This window comes from Paramormyrops kingsleyae, chromosome 5, assembly GCF_048594095.1.
Source record: "Paramormyrops kingsleyae isolate MSU_618 chromosome 5, PKINGS_0.4, whole genome shotgun sequence".
Classification (NCBI taxonomy): Eukaryota; Metazoa; Chordata; class Actinopteri; order Osteoglossiformes; family Mormyridae; genus Paramormyrops; species Paramormyrops kingsleyae.
Window position 1 is genome coordinate 40,508,796 of NC_132801.1, and position 24,926 is coordinate 40,533,721.

The following is a 24,926-nucleotide window of genomic DNA, read 5'->3' on the forward strand; positions in this document are numbered from 1 at the left end:
AAAATGCAACATGTTTAGACATTGGCATATGTAATTACAAATCCCTGTAACTCTCTATAACATCGCTGCTCTGAAACCCCCTGTAACAATGCTGCTGTGTATCTTCTATGTATCAGCACTGCTTCCCTAATTGTGTGAAGGTGTCCCATTCATAGTGCCATGCACATCTGCACACCTGTTTTATGACATTTTAATTTCGGGTTTCACACCCCATGCCTGCCCATATACCCACTAGGATTCACGCTTCCCCCTTTTTTGAGAGGACAGCTTCAGTATCTAGCCTCTGCCTGCAGAATTAAAAAGGAGATATTCTTTGTAATCCCACCACAGGCAGCAAATCAGAACACACTTGGTGGCCCAGGCTGTTAATGTTTACTGGTTCAGCATTAAACAAAGGGTCATTTAAAAAATTACACGTCATCATGAAATTTCGCTGTGGTTTGGAAAAAGATTTGTAGAAGCCCCTTCATCTCCATCTGAAGATGGCCTACTATACTTAATGACCAAAAATTTAAATAATTTCCAATGACCCAAATATTTATTTAATAGTAATTAATGACATGCTACTACTCCTTTAAAATGTGTTTTATTGTGTAGGATAAATTTGCAGAGGTTCTTACCTCTGTTTATTCTTTATTTTGTTGATTTAACTTTTCTAAAAAGGGTTCACCAGATGATCCTATTTCAACACTGCATTCTCAATACACTCACTGAGAGGTGACTGCTGTCCAATTAAAACAATCTTTTACTTAAACAATGATATAGTCTCCTGGATTTAATTAACCAAAAGCAAAATAACAAAACTGCTTTTGCTGTCCTGTAGTTCTATGGAACTACTGTATATAGATTCAAACTGAAACCTAAAGAGTTTATATTTAGAGAAACCATAAATAACACTGAATAAGTGAAATGAACACAAACACAAAGCTATCATGTAGCAGTGTTAGCCGTGATCAGTGATGAAGTACAGAAATACTGGCAGTTCTCCTGTGTTTGCGCCATTTGGTTTTATGGATTCAATATGCGCAGGTGCTCCAGCTTCACTGAAATGCAAAGAGGCTCATAAATTCCACACACTCTCCATTTTTCTCTACCTGAGAACATAATAAAAGCACTGGCCTGGGCCTCTCTACTGGGAAGCCAAACTGGGGACTCCTGGGGGGTGGTGGCATTAAAACGCTGCACACACATACTGGGACCATTGTGAACCAACACTGGAGCTCATCAGAGGGAGGAAATGCCTCGAGTCGACAGAAACCTGAGAAAAGGCAGCTGAAACCACACCCTGAGAGGGAGCCATATTCCCCTGATTTAGGGGAGCATAATATTCACTCTTTAAGATGAGTGTTTGAGAAGTGAAGGAGATGTTTTAATGCTGTATGTAGAAATCCAACACAGCCGTTAAAATGAGAATACTTCATAATAAATCAAACTAAATAATAGAAAAGCACACACATGCCAAATAAAGGTGTACTAGGATAACATTCTGGCATAACACAAGCTCGTACACAAACAGCACACTCGGGTACACAAACACGGCCGCACTCACCTGGCTGTAACAGAGCACATACTGGTCTGTGCTCACAGTAAGTATAAAAAAAAGTTCCTGGGGTGGACAAAAGCAGGGACTAGGTCACTATGTACCCTATGATCCTGTATTTCAGGTCATCCCTTTATCTGACAGACTACACCTAAGATCTTAGCCAAATGGGGAGTTCTGTGTCTGCAGGTGGGAAAGCAGCTATGCTGAGCTTATTGTTATTATACCCTTTCCTTACCCATAATGTCATTACTGTATTTCTCTGCTACACCATTTAAATACAGAGCACTTACATCACAGTTTTCTATGGCTGTTTGATTCCAAGGTGAGGTAGAGGCTGAAAGTGTGGGTCAAGTGAGTCTTTCAAAAACATTTATTATGAAAATAAATATTCAGACTATGGTGCTTCATGGAGATCCAGGGTTTAAACATCGAAATATTCAGCATACTGGAGACAACATATTCACCTGAAGCATTGTAAATCAGGTACTTTAAATGCAGATATATCTGAGCTGACAAGTAGTCATACTTGCTGGTCAGCTAATCACAGAATGTTTCTGTATGGGTGTTTAGCAACATATTATTGCTGTCACTATCGATTATATCAATAATCAAGTAATTAACCAATTAATCTGACAATTCATCAAGTAATCATTTATAATATAATATGGTACCGTGCAGTTGGTATAAAAGCAGGAACCAACCAACCATTGCAGGGTCAAACATATGGTCAATTTAAAGCATGCATGTTTCTCTAAAACACATTCTCCCTATTTTACCTACATGAAGGTGGAATTGTGGGAAATCTTGCTGTCATCTTACAAAGAAAAGTGTCAATTGATGATAAAAGGTGAAAGACATGGATAATGGTACCGTAGTTTTAACTTTAAAATATCGATTTCTTAGAATCATGGACTTTCGGAATCACCCCTCAAACTGATACCTTGTACATTTCCCTCTATCTGTACTGCGAGAAACTGGTACAGCTGTTTTATAGCTATTCTTCTGTCTTGCCCACAGTATAATGATATTGTGAAAATCATTATGTATCCAAGAGCTGAAAAGCCAGAATATATAAATAGCCTGAAAGGTAGTAATGAATGAGCACATTGTTATTGCCCTAGAAATGACAAAGCTGAGGTGTGGGCTCTGCAGAGGTGGGAAAAGCAGCTATGCTGAGCTTATTGTTATTATACCCTTACCTTACTCATAATGTCATTACTGTATTTCTCTGCTACACCACTTAAATATGGAGCACTTACATCACAGTTTTCTATGGCTGTTTGATTCCAAAGTGAGGTAGAGGCTGAAAGTGTGGGTCAAGCGAGTCATTCAAAAACAAGCTTGTATAACTTGTATAACTGGTAAAGTTATGGAGGCTATAATCAAAGAGAAAATGGTAGATTACCTGGACTCAAATAACATTTTGAGGGATAGCCAGCATGGATTTAGGAGAGGTAGATCCTGTTTAACAAATCTGTTGGAGTTTTTTGAGGAAGCTACTCAGGAAGTTGATGATAAGAAGGCCTATGATGTCATCTATTTAGATTTCCAAAAGGCTTTTGATGTTGTTCCCCACAAGAGGCTCTCACTTAAACTCAAAGCGACAGGTATTTTAGGAACTGTAGCGACTTGGATTGATAACTGGTTAACGGATAGGAAGCAGCGAGTAGTTATAAGAGGCTCGATGTCACAGTGGGCCTGCGTTCATAGTGGGGTACCGCAGGGTTCAATTTTAGGACCACTTTTGTTCCTAATTTACATAAATGATATAGACACCAATATATACAGTAAACTGGTGAAATTTGCAGATGACACCAAGGTGGGTGGTGTAGCAGATACTGAACTAGCGGCTCAGCAGCTACAGCGGGATCTTAATTTAATTAGTGACTGGGCTGACACCTGGCAGATGAAATTTAACATAGACAAATGTAAGGTACTCCATGTAGGGAGCAGAAATATAAAGTACAGGTATTTTATGGGACCTACTGAAATAAAGGTAGCTGATTATGAGAAAGACCTTGGTGTGTATGTTGATGCTTCCATGTCTCATTCTCGCCAGTGTGGGGAAGCAATAAAAAAGGCCAATAGGATGTTGGGGTACATCTCCAGGTGTGTGGAGTTTAAGTCAAGGGAGGTAATGCTAAGATTATACAATTCCTTGGTGAGACCTCACCTAGAATATTGTGTACAGGTTTGGTCACCATATCTTAAAAAGGACATAGCGGCCTTAGAAAAGGTGCAGCGTAGGGCCACAAGAATGATTCCTGGTCTTAGAGGAATGTCATACGAGGAAAGGTTATTTGAGCTAAATCTGTTCAGCCTCAAGCAAAGGAGACTGAGGGGGGACATGATCCAGGTCTATAAGATTCTAACAGGTTTGGATGCTGTTCAACCGAATAGTTACTTCAGCATTAGTTCAAATACAAGAACTCGTGGCCATAGGTGGAAATTAGCGGGAGAACATTTCAAACTGGATTTAAGGAAGCACTTCTTTACACAGCGTGTAGTCAGAGTATGGAATAGTCTTCCTGATAACGTAGTGCAAGCTGAATCCTTGGGTTCCTTTAAATCAGAGCTAGATAAGATTTTAACAACTCTGAGCTATTAGTTAAGTTCTCCCCAAGCGAGCTCGATGGGCCGAATGGCCTCCTCTCGTTTGTATAGTTCTTATGTTCTTATGTTCTTAAGCAAGTGAGATTTCAACGCCAGACCTCTCCATGTCTAATCCGCTTTACGGGCTACAACAAAACATGGCTTTCACTTCTCAGTTAGATCAATTTATTTTGTTGATTTAACTTTTCTAAAATGCTTCACCAGATGATCCTATTTCAACACTGCAGTCTCAAGATTTTTGAGACTCACCTTAAATACAGAAGATACATAGCGGCATTGTTACAGAGGGTTACAGGGGTTACAGAGCAGCACTGTTACAGAGTTATAGCATCGCAGCACTGTGGAAATAGGGCAGGGCCTTATGGTGCCATCATGAATGCAAAGCCATACCCTGCAGTAAGGTAGGAAGAGGCTTTGCTAATGGTGAACATCTGTGCCATGTATCTCTGTATAGACCTGTGACCTGAGAAAGGACATCTGTTACAGGTCTTATTTAGCAGCAGAGGGAGCACCCCCCCAGCTTCAGGCCAGGTGTCCACAGCTTCATTTTCCCAGCACAAGCCCTGTATTACTTTTTGGTTTTCCCCTGGAAAACCGCAAGATCTTCCCCAAGGGCAGGCCACGTCGGCGCGGAGCAGTCAAGCAGCCAAAGCCCTCCAGATGGAAGCACTTCCCATTCCACGCACGCCTCGACTGGTCTGTGTTCCCAGTGCTCCTGGGAAATGCTTCCATCTGTGCAAGCTGGAGCTGTGCAAGTCAGAGTGTATCCCACCCTGAAGACAGCAGCATGGTATCTGGGAAAGCTGCTTCAGTTCAGGTAATTTAAATGCAGCCATCCCTGTCTCTGCTAGAAGGTTTGCCGAATCCACCACCGCATGCTGGTGATGAGTAAAAGGGTTACAGACATGGCACTGATGTAGTTATATTTATCATTGTTCATGTATCTCATTCCTTCAGTTTCAGGAAATGACTGAAGGGGAACCGTGAAGGATTTTTTCCCCCTCTGTCTACTCTGTGCTCTGGGAAAACAGACAGAGCCTTCCTTCAAAAATGCACCCGGCACAAGATTGTCTGTATGGCAGCCAGGGGCGGATTAAGGTGCACAGAGGCCCCTAGGCTACAGTAGTCTGTGGGCCCCCCAACCCCGCCCCCCTCTGCGCCAATGGGGCCCCCCTTGCAGGCTGGCACACGTGGGGCCCCTAGGCTTAAGCCATATCTTGCCTGTGCGTTAATCCGCCCCTGATGGCAGCAGTAGCAAACCATTTCGATTCACCAAAATTTCACTTGCTCTTTCGGTCAGCCGCAAATACTGATTTCAGAAACCACCATCACCCCAAAAGTAGAGCCTGTGGGTGAAGGCTGCCCTCTTTGTGAACCCTCCACTTTCAGTGGACCACTGACAAGTTCAGCTGAAATTAGCCAAAAATGACTGAAGCAAGAAAATTGTGGATGAGTCCTTCAGGATCTTTCTGCAGGATCTTTCCATACAGACATGATGTGAACCAGAATCTGTGCCTCCCAAAAAAGGCAAATTATCCCATTCCTGCTTTTCAAAAACAATAATGAGCTCACAACTGTAAAATAAACACCAAAAATAAACACCAATCCCACAGGCTATAAATCATGGTTCCATAAGGAGTATAACTTAAGTACAAGATAGACCAGCAGACAGCAAGACATGGAGATGCAGCACTCAAAGTCTGAGCCATAAAAACAGGAGAGAGAGCCAGGCTCCTGATAATGGCATGTGAAGAACAGGATGCCGGATAAGTCCTGAGAGCAGAGCAGCCAGGGCTGAATTTTCAGGAAAGAAGGAGTGAGTGCAGGCAGGGATAACACACCCCTGCCCCACAGACAGCCTGGCACTCCTGAAGCTCTGCTACAGCACATTCAACATGAAGACTAAGGCTTCCAATCTGCAGTTAGGATGCCCTACTCCTGCCTCATCATACTTTGCTTCCACTTCCATTAAACATCAAATACTGAGGTACTCCATTATTATTAAGTACAGAAGGCACAGAAAATACAAAGGCAATGACTTTACAATGTTCTGGCAATGAGACAAAATGCAAACAAGCCTTCAAACTAAAATCAGCGTGACCTCTCTGGTGTGTCCTGTACTTGGCAGATGCTTTCCATGTGGTGTGCATTCTGTAGCCCCCACCTTCTTCTTCCAAGCATTCTCAGCATCCTGCAGCTGGTTACAGCGCTCAGTCAGAGACATGTGCATCAAGTCGCCGGTATTGGTCTTCTTCTTCCTGCTTCTCCACTCCTCGTCACCACTGCTCAAGTCTGCAAGCCTGTCCAGCAGAAAGAAGCCATACTGAAAGGGGTCTGATACCCAAAGATCCTGCCATACTGTATGGTCCATTAATGCAGAATTAGTGACCACATTTTTATGGTGGTACTGAGCCACCAGGTTGCTCAACATCATTTTCTGTATCTATATATTTATATATACAGTAGCGTTCCAAAGAAATTTCTGTTTAAATGATCCTTACTTTGGTGTAAAACCATCACCCCAGTATTTACAGAAACCATTTAGCATTTATTGACTCAATGACTAGCATATCATGTTTGGCTAATCAATTACTCATCAAATCGTTCAACTAATTAAGTAATTAATTGACCTGGTGGTGAAATTGAACTAAAACATGGAGAAGAAACAGAAGAAATTCTTATTTTTTGTTTTGTTAGTGTTCATTTGCATATATTTTAAAGGTAGTGTTTTTCTGAGCAAAACACACTTACTACCCAGATAAATGCCTATAAACATTTTCTTGGATGGCATGTTGCATTCTGGTGACTTCACTGCGGGGCACCTGTACCTGTCCCTCAGAGAGGAGCTCATGCTGCTGTCCAGGCTGCTGTCCAGCTCTTCCCCCTCCTCAGAGAAACAGGAAGCCTTCTCCAGGAAGATGCACTCATTTGGGGAGGGAGTGCGGGGGGGCTCGCAGGTACCCATGGACGAGCTTGTGGCCATGGAGTCTCTGGAGCTGGAGGAGCTACTCCTCCCCTTTTGAGGAGGAGGGGCTGTGGAGGGTGGGGCCTCTTCCTCAATCTTGGTGTCAACCTCATCCAGGTTCTTCTCAAAGCTAGGACTCTTGATGTCTGAGTCCTGCTGCTCCGTGGTGGGCTGGCTCCCTGACTGGGCCTCTGCTTTCAGACTGGTTTGCATGTCCTGGCTTTCAGCATGCTGAGTCATCAGAAGTAGGTGAGGCAGCTCATCATCTTCATGACCCTGTGGAAACAAACAGACACCAATAAGAATGATTACAGATTTAAGACAGTCAGCTCAGTCAGACATCATTCCCGTGATACAATCACTCAACCCCCGTCAGTCTGGTTAGAGCATTCATAAAGCAGGAAAGAATTTAAATTGAATTCTTATCACTAGTAGTGTAATTAAATTAAAACAGTGTGGTGATTTCCATTGAGATGTTCTTGCCCAGTAACTGAGGGTTTTCCAGCACTAATGTCTCACTGAAACAGAGGCCTAATTGTTGGGCGAAAAAGCTGTTGGTGTTATAAATGAAACTAGTCCAATTTTAGAGTCAATAGCCTATTTCGACACCTCAGCATAGGCAGTGTGTATACAAAGTGATGGAGGACTTTACTGTAAAACATATACATGGTGTTTTCACTGTCTGAATATGTACCCCAAACTAATACAATCAACAGATTTTTAAAAAGAAACAGTATGAAACATCACCCACCGCACACCTAAGGCGTAAAGTGACGAAGTACAAATATTGTACTTTACTCAAGTATTTTAAGTTGTAACAACTTTTACTTTCACTTTGCTACATTTCTGAGCCAAATATATTTTTTACTTCGATACAATCTGCATGAACATCATTATTTACCGAATTAAAAACAGAAATATGATGCCTGAGTATAGGGCTGTACAATATGAGTAGGGCTAGGTAAAATATAAATAATTTTTTTTCTGTAGTGAATGACAAGGGATTTTGTCACTCATGCGCTACTTATAAGAGGTCTAAAAGAACTTGCCCATGATGTATTTATACTTAAATCTGGCCTGTAGATCAATCTTTTGCACAAACAGCCCATTTTCTGAATAAAAAGAGAATATCTGCTTATCCTCCTGCAATTCAGATTTCCTTATTGTGACCTGTCTTGAGTGAATTTAAAAGGATAGGTTAATTTTTGTAAGATCAGTAGATTTAAATATGTAGCACTTTTTACTTTTGATAATTAAATACTTTCAAAACTAGTTTTTTTTTCTTTTACTTGAGTAATAATTTATTGGATGACTTTTACTTGAGTAACATTTTGGAGTATGAAAATTGAGTACTTTTCCCACCACTGCCTCACACGCAGCAGTCGGCTGGCTGATGGGCAGTGCTCCCTTTGGCCTCTGCTTCTCGACAACATCTCCGACATCTGCCTTGCTCTCCTCCTGGAAAGTCCGGTTATTGGGCTCCTTCCCTCCAGTCTCAGACACACTGGAGCCGGTGCTTCCTCTCTCTAGACGCCCCTCATTGAACTCGCCTGTCACTCCAACCTTGGGGAGGCTGCAAATCACACCCGAATGAGAGAATATATGACACAGGTTACCTTGGGCTGACAAGCTACAGTGTCTAGTCCACCGATCTGCTTACTGGCTATAAAGCTTAGAGTCAGGGAGGGGGGGGGGGGTCGGGGTTATGGAGCTACAACCCTGGGAGCACAGGGAATAAGGCTCACATACACCAAGGACAACCCAGAGATGTCAATTAGCTTTAATTAGTCTCTGGCCTACATGAGGAAACTGCAGCACCCAGAGGAAATCCGCTAAACACAGGGAGAACATGTAAACTCTACACGCTCAGAGGAGAGGCATGATTCAATCCTTCAGCCTTGCAAGGGCAAGGCAAGCATGATTGGGGGTCACAGTGAAGGGGCAGACACCTTGCAGTGCCCAGGGAGAAAAGAAAGGTAAAATATACTGAAAGTAAAAGGCAGCAGTTCAATAACATCATCAGGAATACACACGGTATAAAGGCAATCTACAGCCTACATAGCATATCTAGAGAAGCCTGTGAGCTCATTTTGTGAATTTAAATCATGCTCAGAATGCAACAAAATGCTACTTTAAGTTACAAAGACCTACAACTGATTCTGTGAAGCGAGGGCTCAATCACCATTAACTGCTGCACAGTTAAGGGCATCCCCACAGCACATTCTTCACAGCCAGGTTCAGCACCATTGTCTCAGACCTCCACACAGATCATTTCTGTTCTGCTTTTTTTAATGATTCACTACCCCTGGAAACACTGCCTTCCTGTGGACAGAGTGAAAGCCCATTTCCTGCACAGATGGGAAAGAGAGGAAGATGAAGACCACTGACAGGCAGACACCCCAATCAGCACTGTCAGGAAATCTGCCTTTTAATCTTGCCCTCTTCCAAGACAGAGCAAATAGTGGATAAATGCCAAGTCACACCTAGATAGCTTTAAACCATCCATTCCAGTTGGGGTTAATTGGGTGGTCATCCATGTGTATGCATATCTGTCAGAAAGTTCCTCCTTATTTTGCACCTCATTGCAGGTTTAACCACACTGCCCCAGGACCAGGGACCAAAAACACTATAGTTAAACCCATTGACCTGTTGGTGTTCGGAGCACAACTTAAAGACAATAGGAAATTACAGCTTTTACCAGTACAGCATTTATTATCAAATTTTTGTAAGCTGAGCCAACAGTACTTCATCTCCAGCGCTTAGACTGAACAAACCAAGATGATTACTTGCATTTGTATTATGACAAAAGACATTGAAGGGGAACTGTGAAGGATGTTTATCGAACCATTTAAACAGTACTGTTGTTATGAAAACAAATGCATTATTGAGTTATGATGTTCAGTACTTAATTCATCTTGCCTACCTGCACACAGTGGTTCTATCCTTATTAGTAATTGGCTGAGTTTGAGCTTGGACCTCATTGGCTTGGTAAATTTTCTGTTTGTGACTGTCGATTGAAAGATGGGGTTGCTCCAGTTCCTAGGAAACATGAACACCAAAATTGATATTCCGTCCCAAACACAAACATTCTCTTAATTCACATCCGTTCCTCAATCTATATATGCCCATGCTTTCAGTACAGTTTGTTAATGAGCAGCTTTTATCAACAGAGCAAATAATCGTTCTTCAGAGGAAAACATACATGTTGCTCTGAACAGGCAAGAAAAGCACAAGACCTTCTCAAGGTCACCAAACACAGCCCAGTTTTACAGAAAAGGCTCTGCTCCTTCTTAGCTTGTATTCAGCTCAGCTTTCATGATCAGGTTGGAGCGAATAACTGGATCTCACTACAGGCAAACAAGCTGCGAAACCTCTAAATAAATCAAACAGACTGACACTTGATAACTGTCACCCCCGTCTTATCTGACGTTATACCATGCCATATACAGTTACACAGCACCTTCAGCCAAATTTTTAGGTAGGTGTGTAGCCATATCTATTTAACAGAAGTTCACCAACAACTAACATTTTCTTGAATTTACCAGGTGTACCTCAGCAAATCATATACAACGTCATAAATTTTTGAAAACTAGCAATTGTGAAAAATCTTGCAAAGAAGTTGCAAAGATTCTTTTGTGTTTAGTCTATGTATCACATACATATGTGCTATGTATTAACAAAGCAGCAAATCCAGTCTGAATCCTCTAAGCATTTATGGGGGTCCTTAAAGGCTGTATTATATCGCTGCCTGAGAACTGTGCATTGTTTTGTGCATTGTTTTTATCTGGTATTAAGGCTCCTGGATTGGTGAAGAAAGCCTGCCAAAAACAAAAAATAAAACAATACGACTACAAGCAGATTGATATTCAAATATAGTGACATTATAAGAAATACAGTTAGTGTTCCCTAGCAGCAGATATAGTCATTTATTTAGTATATTTTAATTATCATCAGGAAGATTAATAGTAGTATTCCAGTGCAATGAATCTGGAGCCACATCAGGATTTTCAGATGAGGGGCTTCAATTTCTTTCCTAAGAAAAACATAATGCCCACCTGATAGTTGTGATGAATTGTGAGTTGATCTACTAAAACATCTGACATGGTGGAAAAAAGTGTGTCCAGGCAATATGTAACTGTGTATCAGAAAGTCCTTTTTAAGTCAGCTGAAATCCCTGGAGTTTTTATTTGTGTCCTTAAGCCAAAGGTCAGGGCTGTTAATGAGACATTCTATGGAAATAAATCTGTCTCATCACAATTTGAATTTTATATGCCACTGAAATTCTAGCATTGAATATTTACGCATTGGAAATATGCATCAGATTTTTTTTGCCTCTGAATTACAGTCTTCAAATTTTCTATAATGCAGTTTCACTACTATTTTTCCATGTTCACAAATTCATGATAAAACAAATTCATGGTTTAAAGATACAACTTACAAAAAATTCAAGCTTCAAAAATGCAAAGAGAACATTTCAAAGTTGCTCCAATTCGATCGTCTGAATTTACATGCAAAAATACGTGGTTAAAAATACGAGTTATACATCCGGGATACCAATGTTAAGCAATTAGAATCTGTGAGTGCGTTCGAATTCATGCAGCCGCTTTCAACGCTGGCTTAAAGCAATTAATTCTGGTCTTGATGCAATGCATTCTGGTCCTGACGTTTGTATCCCAGGAAGTTCTGAGGCTTTATCTGCTTTTTCTCCTGAATATCACGTAAAGCAGTGAGAACTGGTTTTCATTTAATTTACCTGGTAAAATAAAGTTTAAATAAATGACATAAATGCTCTAATAGTAGATGTAAGTTAGTGGTTTATTTTATGTTAGTTACTGTAATGTTGCGCTGCTTTATTAGTTTAATCCTCCAGTCTGTGAAGAAGGCATTCAAGTAAGAATTGCATTGTACTGTATTGCATTTATTTTTATGTCATAAATTAAAAAAATATAAAAAATAAAAACATTATTTTTATCTTTGTTCAATTTATGACATAAAAAGTAACTATGCATCAATGTTTGCTGAAAATATTGTGCAATTTTTTCCATTTCCTACAGAGGCTGTCTTTACATCATTTCAATTATAAAATGACCAAAATATGTTATTTATTGAGGGGTGCCCAAACTTTTGCATACCACTGTATCACTTGCATGCACATTACTTCTTTTACAATAACCAACTCCTGATCCAAACTGTTAGCAGTGAAAAAAAAACTATTGTGAATAATGGCCCTGTGTAAAAAGATAGCTGCCAGGAAAAAAATGTATTTTAAGGAAACATGTATTTTAAGGAAACATGTATTTTAAGGAATCAAAGTTTTTATTGTCATGTACTGAGTACAATGCAATTCTTACTTGAATAATTCAGAGGCAAAAAAATCTGATGCATATTTCCAATGCATAAATATTCAATGATAGAATTTTAGTGGCATATAAAATTCAAATTGCGATGAGACAGATTCACTTCCATAGATTCCCTTATTGACCTTTACAAGACCTTCTGTGCAGATAGTAATGACTTCATAGCCCCAAAGGGCCGATAAGAAGGTTTGTTTCAAAGAATGATTCACTCAGCCAAAGGCCATATTTGAAACACATATACTTTTACACTAGTAGTCTGCAGAATATTGTTCAGGGCAAAAGGGTTGGCTAAAAAATATATGTAAAGGAACAGAAAACAAAAGATATCACTAACATAAATGCCTTTGTGGAGCAGACTAAGGTATAGAAAACCTCTCGAATAAAAGCAAACATGCTCTATAATCCTCTGGTCAAGGGCAGGAAGTTTTATAAAAAAATTTAAGATATCTTTTAAATGATATCTTGCTGTCAAAGCATGACAATAACCTGGGCACTATAACCAGAGGAGAGGATTTACATCAACCTGCTTTGCTGTTGGATTAGAACCTCTTGCTGATGTTGTTAGGTCCTGGTGCATTAGCAACTGTTGTGGAGCTGGGGTGCAGCAGAAAATGGGAAAGAGGCAGTCAAGACAAGCAGAGCGCCAAAAACAAGCATGTTTATTTCAGCGTGCCTAAACACCCCAAAAAGAACCCGCGTTACCGCTTGGGCATGCGTCAACCACACCCTGCACGCATGAGCAAAAGGGAAGAGAGAATGAATTATGTCTACGAAGTAGGTGCCCCAACATAGTCAATCTCTTAACCCCAGCAGCGACAGGGCCTGTGTGACCCTGATAATGGCATATGCTGGTGATGCACCACTGTTAAAATGTTGACTGATTACTGATATATTTCTTTGTGTAACATTGCCGATTTCGATAATCTGCTAACCTCTTAGACGCTTGCGGGGGGTTGATTGCCGGCAGTGAAACTGCCGAATTTGTCAGCACAGATTAGCTGACATTACATTGTCTTTTTAATGCAGGGAAAACAAAATATGTACCCGCAAGCCATAAAAAAACAGTTGCATAGGCACTTTGAGACCACTTCTAAGTGGAGAAGGAGCACTAGTTATTATTGCACTAGTTATGTCTGTGACACTTTAATTAAAGCACCTATGTATAATGCATCATAAATACCTTCATAATGCATTAAAATACATTAATAAACTATTATACACATGGCTATAACTATTTATAAAAAGGCATAACATGTTATGCCATGTTTATTCTGCATTATAAATGCCTTTATGAAGCTTTCATCTATGATGCACTATAAATAGTTTCATAATGCATTATAATGGAGTATACTGACCATTATAATGCATCATGAAGGTTTCTATAGTGCATTATATATGAGTTTCATAGAACATTCATAATGCATAACAAACATGGCTATAATGTGTTATGACCTCATAAATAGTTATAGCCGTGTTTATAATACTATATGAATGCATTATAATGTATCATGAAGGTCTCTGTAATGCATTATGATGACAGCTTTAAGTGGTACTGTTATGTCTTCAGCTCTAGTGCCGCTAACTTTGAGTTTTGACAAAGTTTAAATATCACCTGTACCAATGCCATTGTACCAATGCCGATATCTTGAATTTTAACAAATATAAGCTAATATCAATATGTTAGGTGAAATATCATGCAACTGTAGCATCTGCTAAAAATAAACGACAACATTTTATGGAAGGAAAAAATGCATCACAAGAGCACAGGATGGGGTAGAGTGCCATCAGTGCACTCAAGGTGGCAAAGTTGTAGTGCTGTGTGATATGGACCAAAAATCATATCTGTGCTGGGGAAATAAACGCGTTAATTTTTGTGATTAATTTTGACATCTTGACGCGTAAAAAAAATGAAGACGAGGGACTGAAAGAAGTCTTTTGAATTGCGTCAGGAGATTCATTTTATAATCTGCCATACAGAAGAACTAAAATCCCGTTATAGTGGACTCGCTTATAACGGAATATCGTCTATAACAGACGAGGTCCGCTGGTCCCGGTGTTCCGGGCATCGGCCGTGCGCCTTTAAGAACATGCAGAAAAAGCGGATATAGCGGACTGATATAGCGGAATCGCATATAATGGAATTTCACTTATAAGGGTCCCCATGGCCGCTTTTAGCTGTAGTTTTGTTCGGCTATAACTGACATGCAGCTCCGCCTATAAGGCGTCTGGCATGTCTGTGATATCCATGCAGAGCAGATACGGAGTCGGGATTATTAATAGTCACGCATCTGTTCAGGTAAAGTTGGATTACTACATGTACAATATGATAATATATACCACAAGTGTGTCTCCTGCGGTGTGGCATGAGTAAATGGCATACAGCAACTCTGCATATAACGGACTCTGGATATAACGGACTGTTTTGCAAGGTCCCTTGAAGTCCGTTATAACAGGATTTTACCCTATGTCTAGAATAATCACTGTATATGAGAACGATAGGGCACTGAAAATGAGCATGTTAGAGAGAGCTCAGTACGTTGCCCTAACTGGGTATCATAGGGCATCTGTAAGTAATGACAACTACCTTGGTGTCACCGTACAATTTATTGATGAAGAGTGGAATCTATTGTTATTTGCATAAACTGTGAGCAAAACTACTGTACGTAAAAGTAAAATGGTGACTGTTCAGAATTACAATAGCTGATCTGATGATAGATTAGTTTTAAGTTTCAACTGCTATGTTTATGGAAACGAAATTAATTGTGTGTTTTGATGGGTAATACAATGGCATCTCTTCTCAGTGAAGTCTGTTTATCTAGTTATAACTCAGCTTGATACTTGTTTGCAACAAATGTAAGTAAAGAATTTTAGTTTTTTCACAGGTCAATTCATTAAAATGTAAAATCTAAAATATGATGCTCCTGGGTTTATGTTACAGAAAATTTATATTATTCAATTGTTATTGTGTAACTTTACATTTGTGAATGTTAAGAATTTTGTGCGATTAATCACGATTAAATACAGGAAACTTAATTAGTTAAAAAAAAAATTATCGATGCACAGCCCTTATATATATATATATATATATATATATATATATATATATATATATATATATATATATATATATATCCCCCTTAGAATAATAACAGAAAGACAGTTTCAAGTCAAAGTCAAGTGTCCCTAATACCACACAGGCACTTTTATTAACAAATTTATAACACTTTATGAATGTACATGTACATGAAAAAAAATGTCTCAAAAATAAACTACTGGCATGTATTATTTACCAACCAGCTCCTCTTTGCTAGCTTGACTTGTGTCTGTGTCTATATCCATGTTGTCACTACATGCAGGACTTGAGAGTGAGTGGGAGGGTTGTGTTCGGAGAGGGAGAGGGGTGAGGCAGGGCAGAGTTGTGTGAGAGACAGACAGGGAGAGGAGAAACAGGCGAACTGGTAGCTCTACAAGTATAATTTTAAAGCAACATAAACTGTATCAATATAAATACTATTCTATATCCTGTATCTCATATGAAAATATATCGATATATCTTAGAAACTTGATACATCGCCCAGCCCTAACAAGTTGCGTGTAACACATAAGCAACGGAATGGAAAAAAAACATAAAATTTCAGAAAATTCAGCAGCAGTCTCCCATTCCACTGTCCCAGTACTGAAGAACTTACCTGAAACACAGCCGTCTTGGCAGAAACATTTGGGTTGGCTGTGTCATCTTCAGTAATGTCAGCTAAAAAGAACATACACATGTCAAATGGATTATCTTACAAAGACATGCTATAGAAGAAACACAACACACACAAAAGATGAGAAAAGTTAGATTACAAAGGCAAGCATTCCCAAAACATGACGAAACTGAATGGGTTATTTTATTTGTCATTGAGGCCATTGTTTTAATCACACACCCAGTTTATCCAGAGCTACGTATTAACTGCTGTCACGTTTTATGTTTACATACTTATAGTGACTCCAAGTGCCAGTTTAAAGTAAACTAACAATAGAGCTGATGCAATTCTAAAGACAATATTCACAAGAAACACACAACACTTTAAGAAGGGCTAGCAATCAGTCCTGGGGGGTATTCCATGAAAGTAGCTAAAAAGGCAGACTTTCCCGAAAAAGTCAGACTTAAACTACTGCCATCTCTAAACTTAGCCTCATGTCGTTCCACAAACGCAGTTCAGCTTTAACTAATCAAGGTTCGTTCAAGACAGACTTGCATAGTCTCACTTAGTGCGCACACGCACAATATTTAAGAAGCCCAAATGAATGGATGAACGATAGATCAACCGAATGAGTCGCAAAGCGTGTAAAACGAGAGCGGTGTTTTTTTCCGCTACAGAATAAACGCTGCTGATGGAGCTGTATGAAAAATACAAAGATGTAATTGTTAAAAAAAAGGCAATACTGTGGCCATAAATCCAGCCAGGGAGTTGGCTTGGCAATGAATTGCAGACAGACTAAATGCATAAGTTACATAAATGTTACAAGGACCTAGTACAGTGGCACGGTGGTGCAGTGGTTTATGCTGTCACCGTACATCGCAAAAGTTGCTGGTTCGATCCCCATAGCCAACGGGGAACCTTCTGGGTTGAGTTCAGGGGTCATTCTTACTCTGTAATGTTATTCTGTATTATTTGATCTCCATAAAATACTTACAATCGCATCTGTGTGAAATGTTCTGCACAAATAACCGTATCTTGTCTTTGCTATTTTACTAATAAACTTTCAAAGTAGACAGTGACTAAACAAAATATAAAAATATCTTCCTGTTCGACCATCCGCTCGACCATCAAGAGCCTCCTGACCTACTGCTGCACAGTGTGGTTCAGTAGCTGCACTGAGGAAGACAGGAAGAACCTGCAACGGGTGGTAAGGGCGGCAGAGCGGGTAATCGGAACAGCACTACCCCCCCTCAAGGACATTTACACTGGCAGACTCCAGCGAAGAGCCAGTAAAATCATTAAAGATTCCTCACACCCTGGATACTATCTTTTCTCCCCCCTCCCCTCTGGCAGACGCTACAGGTCAATCAGAGCAAGAACAAAGAGACTTAACAGAAGCTTTTACCCACAGGCAGTCAAATGCGCCCACCCCTCACCCCCTGAATGACTGTTTCTGGGAAACAGTATCCACCGCCCTCAATGACTGTCTTCTATACGGACTAAAATACTGCGCTCATTGCATAATAGGATGGCTGTCTCTTTTTGTGTGTTTTATTCTCTTATTTATTACATTTATACTGCTATTTATTACTTCTATGCTGCTAAACAGAGAGCTGCTAAACTGTTTTTCACTATTTCTGTAATAGTGACAATAAAGATCTATCTTATCTGTTCATATTATTTGAATGGATTTTTTTTTTCAGTTTCAGTCATTGCATTTCATGTTTGACCTTTGTAATATGCGCACGCTTTTATTTTACAGTAAAATACCGTTATAACGGACTTCAAGGGACCTGGCAAAACATTACATTATATCCAGAGTTGCTGTATGCCGAGAGCACAACTACAGGACACCATTTACTCATGCCACGCCCCAGCAGATACACTTGTGGTATAGATTATTATATTGTACATGTAGTAATCCAACTTTCCCTGACCAGATGCATGACTATTAATAATCCCGACTACGTATCTGCACTGGATATCACCAGCACACCATGCGCCTTTTTTTTAAGTGGAGCCTGCATGTCTGTTATAGCCGAACAAATCTATAGCTAAAAGCGGCCCTGGAGACAAAATTGTTTGTCCGTTATAAGTGAAATTCTGTTATATGCGAGTCCGCTATATCCAGTGCTTTTCTGCATGTTTGTAAAGGTGCACAGCCGGGACCAGCGGACCTCGTCCATTATAGATGATATTCTGTTATAAGCGAGTCCGCTATAACGGGATTTTACTGTAATTATTTTGGAGTTAATTGGAATGCTGAGACGCGATCTTTATAGGCTTTATTATATTGATTATGTTGCAATCTCAGCTCTGTTCTCCATATTATGGAAATATTGCGCAGAGGATTACTTCAGAAAACATGTTTTTTATTTTCTGCTTTCTCGTCTTAAATGCTTTATGAAGCTTTCATCTATGATGCACTATAAATAGTTTCATAATGCATTATAATGGAGTATACTGACCATTATAATGCATTATGAAGGTTTCTATAGTGCATTATATATGAGTTTCATAGAACATTCATAATGCATAACAAACATGGCTATAATGTGTTATGCCCTCATAAATAGTTATAGCCGTGTTTATAATACTATATGAATGCATTATAATGTATCATGAAGGTCTCTGTAATGCATTATGATGACAGCTTTAAGTGGTACTGTTATGTCTTCAGCTCTAGTGCCGCTAACTTTGAGTTTTGACAAAGTTTAAATATCACCTGTACCAATGCCGATATCTTGAATTTTAACAAATATAAGCTAATACCAATATGTTAGGTGAAATATCATGCAACTGTAGCATCTGCTAAAAATAAATGACAACATTTTATGGAAGGAAAAAATGCATCACAAGAGCACAGGAGGGGGTAGAGTGTCATCAGTGCACTCAAGGTGGCAAAGTTGTAGTGCTGGGTGATATGGACCAAAAATCATATCTTGATATTTTTTTTAGCTGAAAGGCTATTATATATATATTATATAATTATATATATATATATATATATATATTTATTTATTTTATTTTTTTTGACAGAGTCAAGTGTCCCCAATGCCACACAGGCAATTTTATTAACAGATTTTTAACACTTTATGAATGTACATGAAAAAAATGTCTCAAAAATAAACTACTGGCATATATTATTTACCAACCAGCTTCTCTTTGCTAGCTTGCCTTGTGTCCAACGGAACGATCTTTTGGGAATCTGTTCCCACACGTCGGACATTGTTTGAGACAACGCTTAATGAAGCGAGACAGTTAACCTGGTCTGGAACAGACTTGTTCACTCGCCTAAGCTCAGCATAGATTCATTTAAGACACGTTCATGGAACGGAATTTCCAATTAAATAAGCCAGAGTCAAAATAAGTCAGACTTTCCCTTAATCCTGCTTCGTGGAATACCCCCCTAACCTAACAATTCGATCTGTTATCGATTCACAAGATCCTGTTTCAATACTATGCATTTCTGATTTCATTCAATTTCGATTCAATTAAAATTTTGCTAAAATGTTTTTTTCTATGCAGTGTATGGGAGGTGTTTTCTGCAAAAAATTAAATGAAAATGAAAAAATACAATCTGCCATTTAGTTTCCAAAGTCTGTGCGCAAAAATCCTGCAAAAATGAAAATTAAAATGAAATAGCACCATTTGCATTTTAGTTTTCCACTCATGTATGAGTCAGATGTGAGAAACTAAAAATAAAATCTTTTCATTTTCCAATTTGACTTTTCATTTCCTACTTTGGCTTTTCATTTTCAAGTTCACTACATGCAAATATATGTTAATCGGAGCAGCGTGGTGGGCAGAGCTACTGATCACTGCTGCGCTTCTCAGTGCGTTTACGGATTCCGTTGACTTCGTGTTTTTTGCCCATGGTCGCCCGTGTCATCCAAACTAATGGCAAAGTCACACACGGCTTACGTTAGCTACTTATGTGCAGCTTCCGACTCGTTTAGCTTCTTATTCGTAGCGTCTTATTTCACGGCTTAAGTTACTTCCAGCTTCCTTATAGGGGAGTGTTCATAGCTGCACATGCTGTACAGTTTTTAGTTAAGACATTTTGAATATACAAAATTAAATATTATGTTGTGCGATATAATGGCAGGTATGCCATTGTAAGGAAACACTGAAATTAGCCTGGGCCAGACTGCCATGTTTTCAGCTAGGGTAGCTATCTGGCCAAGGCTAATTTCAGTGTCATTAGAGTGGCATGCCTGCTGTGTACTATGCATTTCATATTTACCTTACCCAAGATGAATAAGACCTCCGCATTCCATTTGGAAATATGGCTTCTTATTCAAATGAGTGTGATCAATTGATCAAAGTGTCATGCGACAGTTTACTGTTACAAATGAAAAATCACATTATGCCCAGGTAATTCCACCATTTTCAATACAGGAAGACTTTCTTATGCGAAATAAATATATGTTCTATAGCTCACACATTTTATTCATACATTATTTTGTATTTCCAAAATGTCTTGTAAAAACTGCATCATGCGCAAACATTCCTTTTTAGCGGTGCTGCGAATAAGAAGCTAACTTAAGTCCCGAAATAAGACACCACGAATACGAACCTAGATGAATCGGAAGCTGCAAATAAGTAGCTAACTTAAGCCGCGTGTGACTTTGCTATTAGTTTGGGCGACACGGGCGACCATGGGCAAGAAACACAAGGAGAAAAGAATTGGCAAACGCACTGAGAAGCGCAGCAGTGATCAGTAGCGCTGCCCACCGCCCCACTCCATATGCAGTGCCAGGTTTCCTTGCTGAAACCATGATTACTTCCCAAACACCTGCACATAAAACAATCAGCCAATCACGTAAGCATGAATTGAAACAGGGCTATGTAATTCAATGCAACAAAACAGAGAATTATGGTAAAATACAGACGCTCCTCTACTTACGAACTTTCAAGTTACGAACTTTCAGACATACGAACGAAGGGGACCGTAAATCCAAATTGTGTTCATTGGGCTCCCGTTTCCTGCCCGCAACATCTATTTTTTTTTTCTGTGCGGCAATTCCGGGTAGTACGAATTCTGGTCACTACTCCTGCCACACAACAGCGTAACGTGCGTACTTCCAGCATCCTAGTTCTTTGTACTTGCTTATACCCTTAAAATGATGTTGAATAACAACTTACGAACATTTCAATTTATGAATGGCCATTTGGAACATATCACATTCATAAGTAGAGAAGTGTCTGTATGAAGAATTTTAAAGAACGATAACAGTGAAGAGCAACACCATGGCTGCTGCCAAAGCTAGAAATAAAGCCATGCTGGCTGTGGATGGCTGAGAGCATAAATACATATGAACAGTCTGATTGTCTTTCAGAAAATATTAATACTCGTCTTAACTTCCAGACACGTAGTTTGTGGTTTTATTTATTTATTTATTATTTTGTCTTTTTAGTTCTATTCATTTCCTTTCTTACTATTCAGTATTAAACTGTCACCCTTGAAAGCTCATTCAATATTCCTTTATCCATCATACACACACACACACACACACACGCACATGTTGGGTATACCTATCCTTATGAGGACCGCTCATTCACTTCTATGGGAAAAATGCTAACGCTAACTATGACAACCTTAACCCCCACCAATCCCTAACCATAACCATAAGTAACCAAACTAAATACAAGAGTTTTCACATTTTTAGTTTTTTCATAGCAGTCATCGATTTTTGTTAAATAGAGTTTTCCCTAATGGGAATCAGGAAACCAGTCCCCATAACGGAAAAAATGGATATTTATCACATTATGGGGACATTGTGTTCAACTCAAAATGCTGAACCAATATCTCATTAGAGCATAGATCACCTCTTGTGATGATAACACAATTTAGCACACATAGCGACAGTTTGAAATACAAATGATCAGTGTGCATCTCTGCCTTTTGACATGTCTGTGATTAAAAACTCCTTTGGTTGAAAGATATTACAACTGGGGAAATGAATATCCAACCCGGTCTCACGAATTTTTGTGCAGCCATCACGACATAAAATCTATTTAAATGTGCTGTGATCACATTTTCGGCTTTTTTTACGTGCTGGGGCAACGTTTCCCCTCCCTATATGTTTTAATGGGCAGTGCCTAACACCGCCACTATGAGCACTAACTGGTGACTAAGGGACGGGAAAGTCATGCATCCCCAGAATCCTATTGTGTTTTTCGTTATCTGATAACGCTTTTGATAATGTGTGATGCGACCTTGCAAAACAGTGCTTGGATTTTACTTTTGTTGCATGAATGAGTGAGTGTATGGAGGGAAATCCCAGACATTTTTCAAAAGGAATTGCAAATTGCATGTCCGGGATTTCCCTTGTAAGACATGGGAAATGCAATTGTAAATGGCTTTTTCATTTGAAATGTGGCAGTCAGTGTTCGTTCGCAAAAGCAAAAAAGCAAACGGTAATGCAAAATTTGCAATTGCATTTGAATTATGTCACACTTTAACAACCAGAAACAGCTGATCACACGGGGATTCCACATGGGGTTAACGAGGGGGCGTGACACACGGAAGGAGCGGCCGATAGGGGCAGGACACATGTTTTTTTTTTAACTTTACACATTGTTTGGATACATTTATTTTCTTACTTTACAAATGACTGTTTTGATAAATGTGCTTAGATGTGTTTAGTACAGTATATGCTCTTCTTGTTTTATCCGGTAGATTTTGTGTTTAAATGCTGAAAAAACATATTTAGGTGTAATTTTTTGGGGCCGGGAACCAATAAATTGGTTTTTCATTATTTCTTATAGGGAAAATTCGATCACAACTCAAACTTTTTAGGATTCGATCCCGAGTTCTGCACGGATTAAATTCGAGTTCTGAGGTACCACTGTATTTTAATTTAGTGTTAAAACTATTCCAGTTGCATGAAATGGTGTAGATACTGTCATTGTAACTTGCCTGTTAACTTTTGAATCGAGGTCCCTATTTGGACAGAAGCTAAAATCACAAGTATAAATCAATTATTAACTGCTATGCTTATAAAAACCCATACGCACTTGTTGGCTGCAGCCTGCCACAAATCCCTTTGTGGTTCTTCCTGTAACATTTTGAGTGTACTTAAACAGAGCCTACTTAAAGAGAGTGCTCTTGGACAAAGAAAGCCATCTACTACACAAAATTAAGAAGCATTTAAAATTATTCCCATGAGAATTTATAACCTGAAGAAGGTGGAGAGACATGTGCCATGCCTCGTTTAAAACTCCAACACATTTCAGAGTTTCCACTGCTTACTGCTACATTTTTATGTTTTTCAGATTAAATGTCTAAGGGTGCATATCTGCATATCTCCAGTCAGGTTTCACACTTATTCATTAGACTACAGGTTTTGAGAGAAGCCTGGAAAGAAAATGTCAGTGTAAACATTCTTCTTTTACTAGGAGCTGACATTAATCAGAGCAAAATGTTTCCACCTCAAGTGGAACAGCTAAGTTGTCTAAGGACTCCCCAATGTGCTGGAGTGTTTTGGCACTGAGAGCTAAGCGACATCAGGAAAACTGTTTTCCACAGTGATCCAAGGCCATCTTTAAACATCCTCTCTCCCAGGTTATCTCAAACACAAGCTGAATTTCACTTACATGAGTCCTTTATCAGTTTTAGTCTAAAAATATTCTTTGCCCCAAGAGAGACAATGTTCCTTTGTAAAGAACATGAGCCAACAGTGTATGTCACTAATGTTTTTTCCTCCCAGTGGTATGGTGCCTTGTCAGGGCAAGGAGAGTTACATGCATCAGCAAAGTTATGAGCTATGTTGGCAAGAATTTTTTAAAGGGGTAGTTCACCCAAAAAAAACGAAAGAAGATAGTGTATGTTTTAGAGGGGCTTTAGTTCTGTCTATTCATCTAGGTTGCTCAGCTGGGAGTTTACTAGTTTGGAGATATCGGCCACAGAATGTCACGATTCTCTCGAATATAATGGTACTGAATGGTGGTGATTAAAGTGCCAAAAAAATACATTTGAAAAATTCAACAGCAATGTTTCTTACCAGAAATTATGACCTGGTAATCCACAGACTTTGTAGTGAGCAGTATAATGTAGGACCTAATATTTTCTAACGAACTTCACACACTAATATCACTGTCATGCCCTGCTCATCTTATCCTCCTGTGTGCCACGGCCCCTCGTTAACCACGTGTGGAATCCCTGTGTTACCAGCTATTCCTAGTCCTCTCTGATTAAGTTTCTTTATTTAAGTGCTTCCCAGTTAGTATTTCCCCAGTCCTGTCATTGAAGTTTCGTGATGTTGCTCCCTGTTTTGCCCCATGTGCCTTGCTGTTCTCCTCATTAAATCCCAACTCCTACTCCTGTTTCCCTGGTTTGTGCCCCGACGTTCGTGACAATCACTGTGCAAAAGAAATGGACATAAGCACCCTGGCGATAACTTCTGTGCAGCAATATGATTGGTGTATAGAGTTCGGTAGAAGAAAATTGTTTATTAATTAAACTTGATTACCTACCGTTGACAGCTAATCATTTAATTGATAAATGCACACAGTAAGACATTAGCAACATTAAACACAGTAATAATAAAGTATATTGTTCATTATCATATAGTACTTTCTCAAATGAAGGGGATTCTGACGTTTTAGCTTAATTTTCAAGAGACAATATCCATCCACCCATCCATTTTCAGTACCCAATTGTCCTAACCAGGGTCGTGGGGAGTCCAGAGCCTTTCCTGGAGTCTACAGGTGAAAGGAAGAGGATGGGGTTCCAACCCAACACACGGCACACTCAC

At 39.4% G+C, this 24,926-nt stretch overlaps 1 protein-coding gene across 5 annotated transcripts in view; it reads right to left on the reverse strand.

Moving 5' to 3' along the window:
- The window catches only part of svild (supervillin d), a 108,109-nt gene that overhangs the window by 20,803 nt on the left and 62,380 nt on the right, over positions 1 to 24,926 (reverse strand). For 4 of the 5 annotated variants that reach the window (XM_023798688.2, XM_023798689.2, XM_023798686.2 and 1 more), the window contains 5 exons: positions 16,168 to 16,229; positions 10,045 to 10,160; positions 8,475 to 8,694; positions 6,985 to 7,397; positions 6,258 to 6,456 (listed from right to left, as the gene is read on the reverse strand). In XM_023798688.2, coding sequence (XP_023654456.1) covers positions 6,258 to 6,456; positions 6,985 to 7,397; positions 8,475 to 8,694; positions 10,045 to 10,160; positions 16,168 to 16,229 — 1,010 coding nt within the window. The remainder of the gene's footprint in view (positions 1 to 6,257; positions 6,457 to 6,984; positions 7,398 to 8,474; positions 8,695 to 10,044; positions 10,161 to 16,167; positions 16,230 to 24,926) is intronic. The other variant, XM_023798690.1, reaches the window with a different exon arrangement.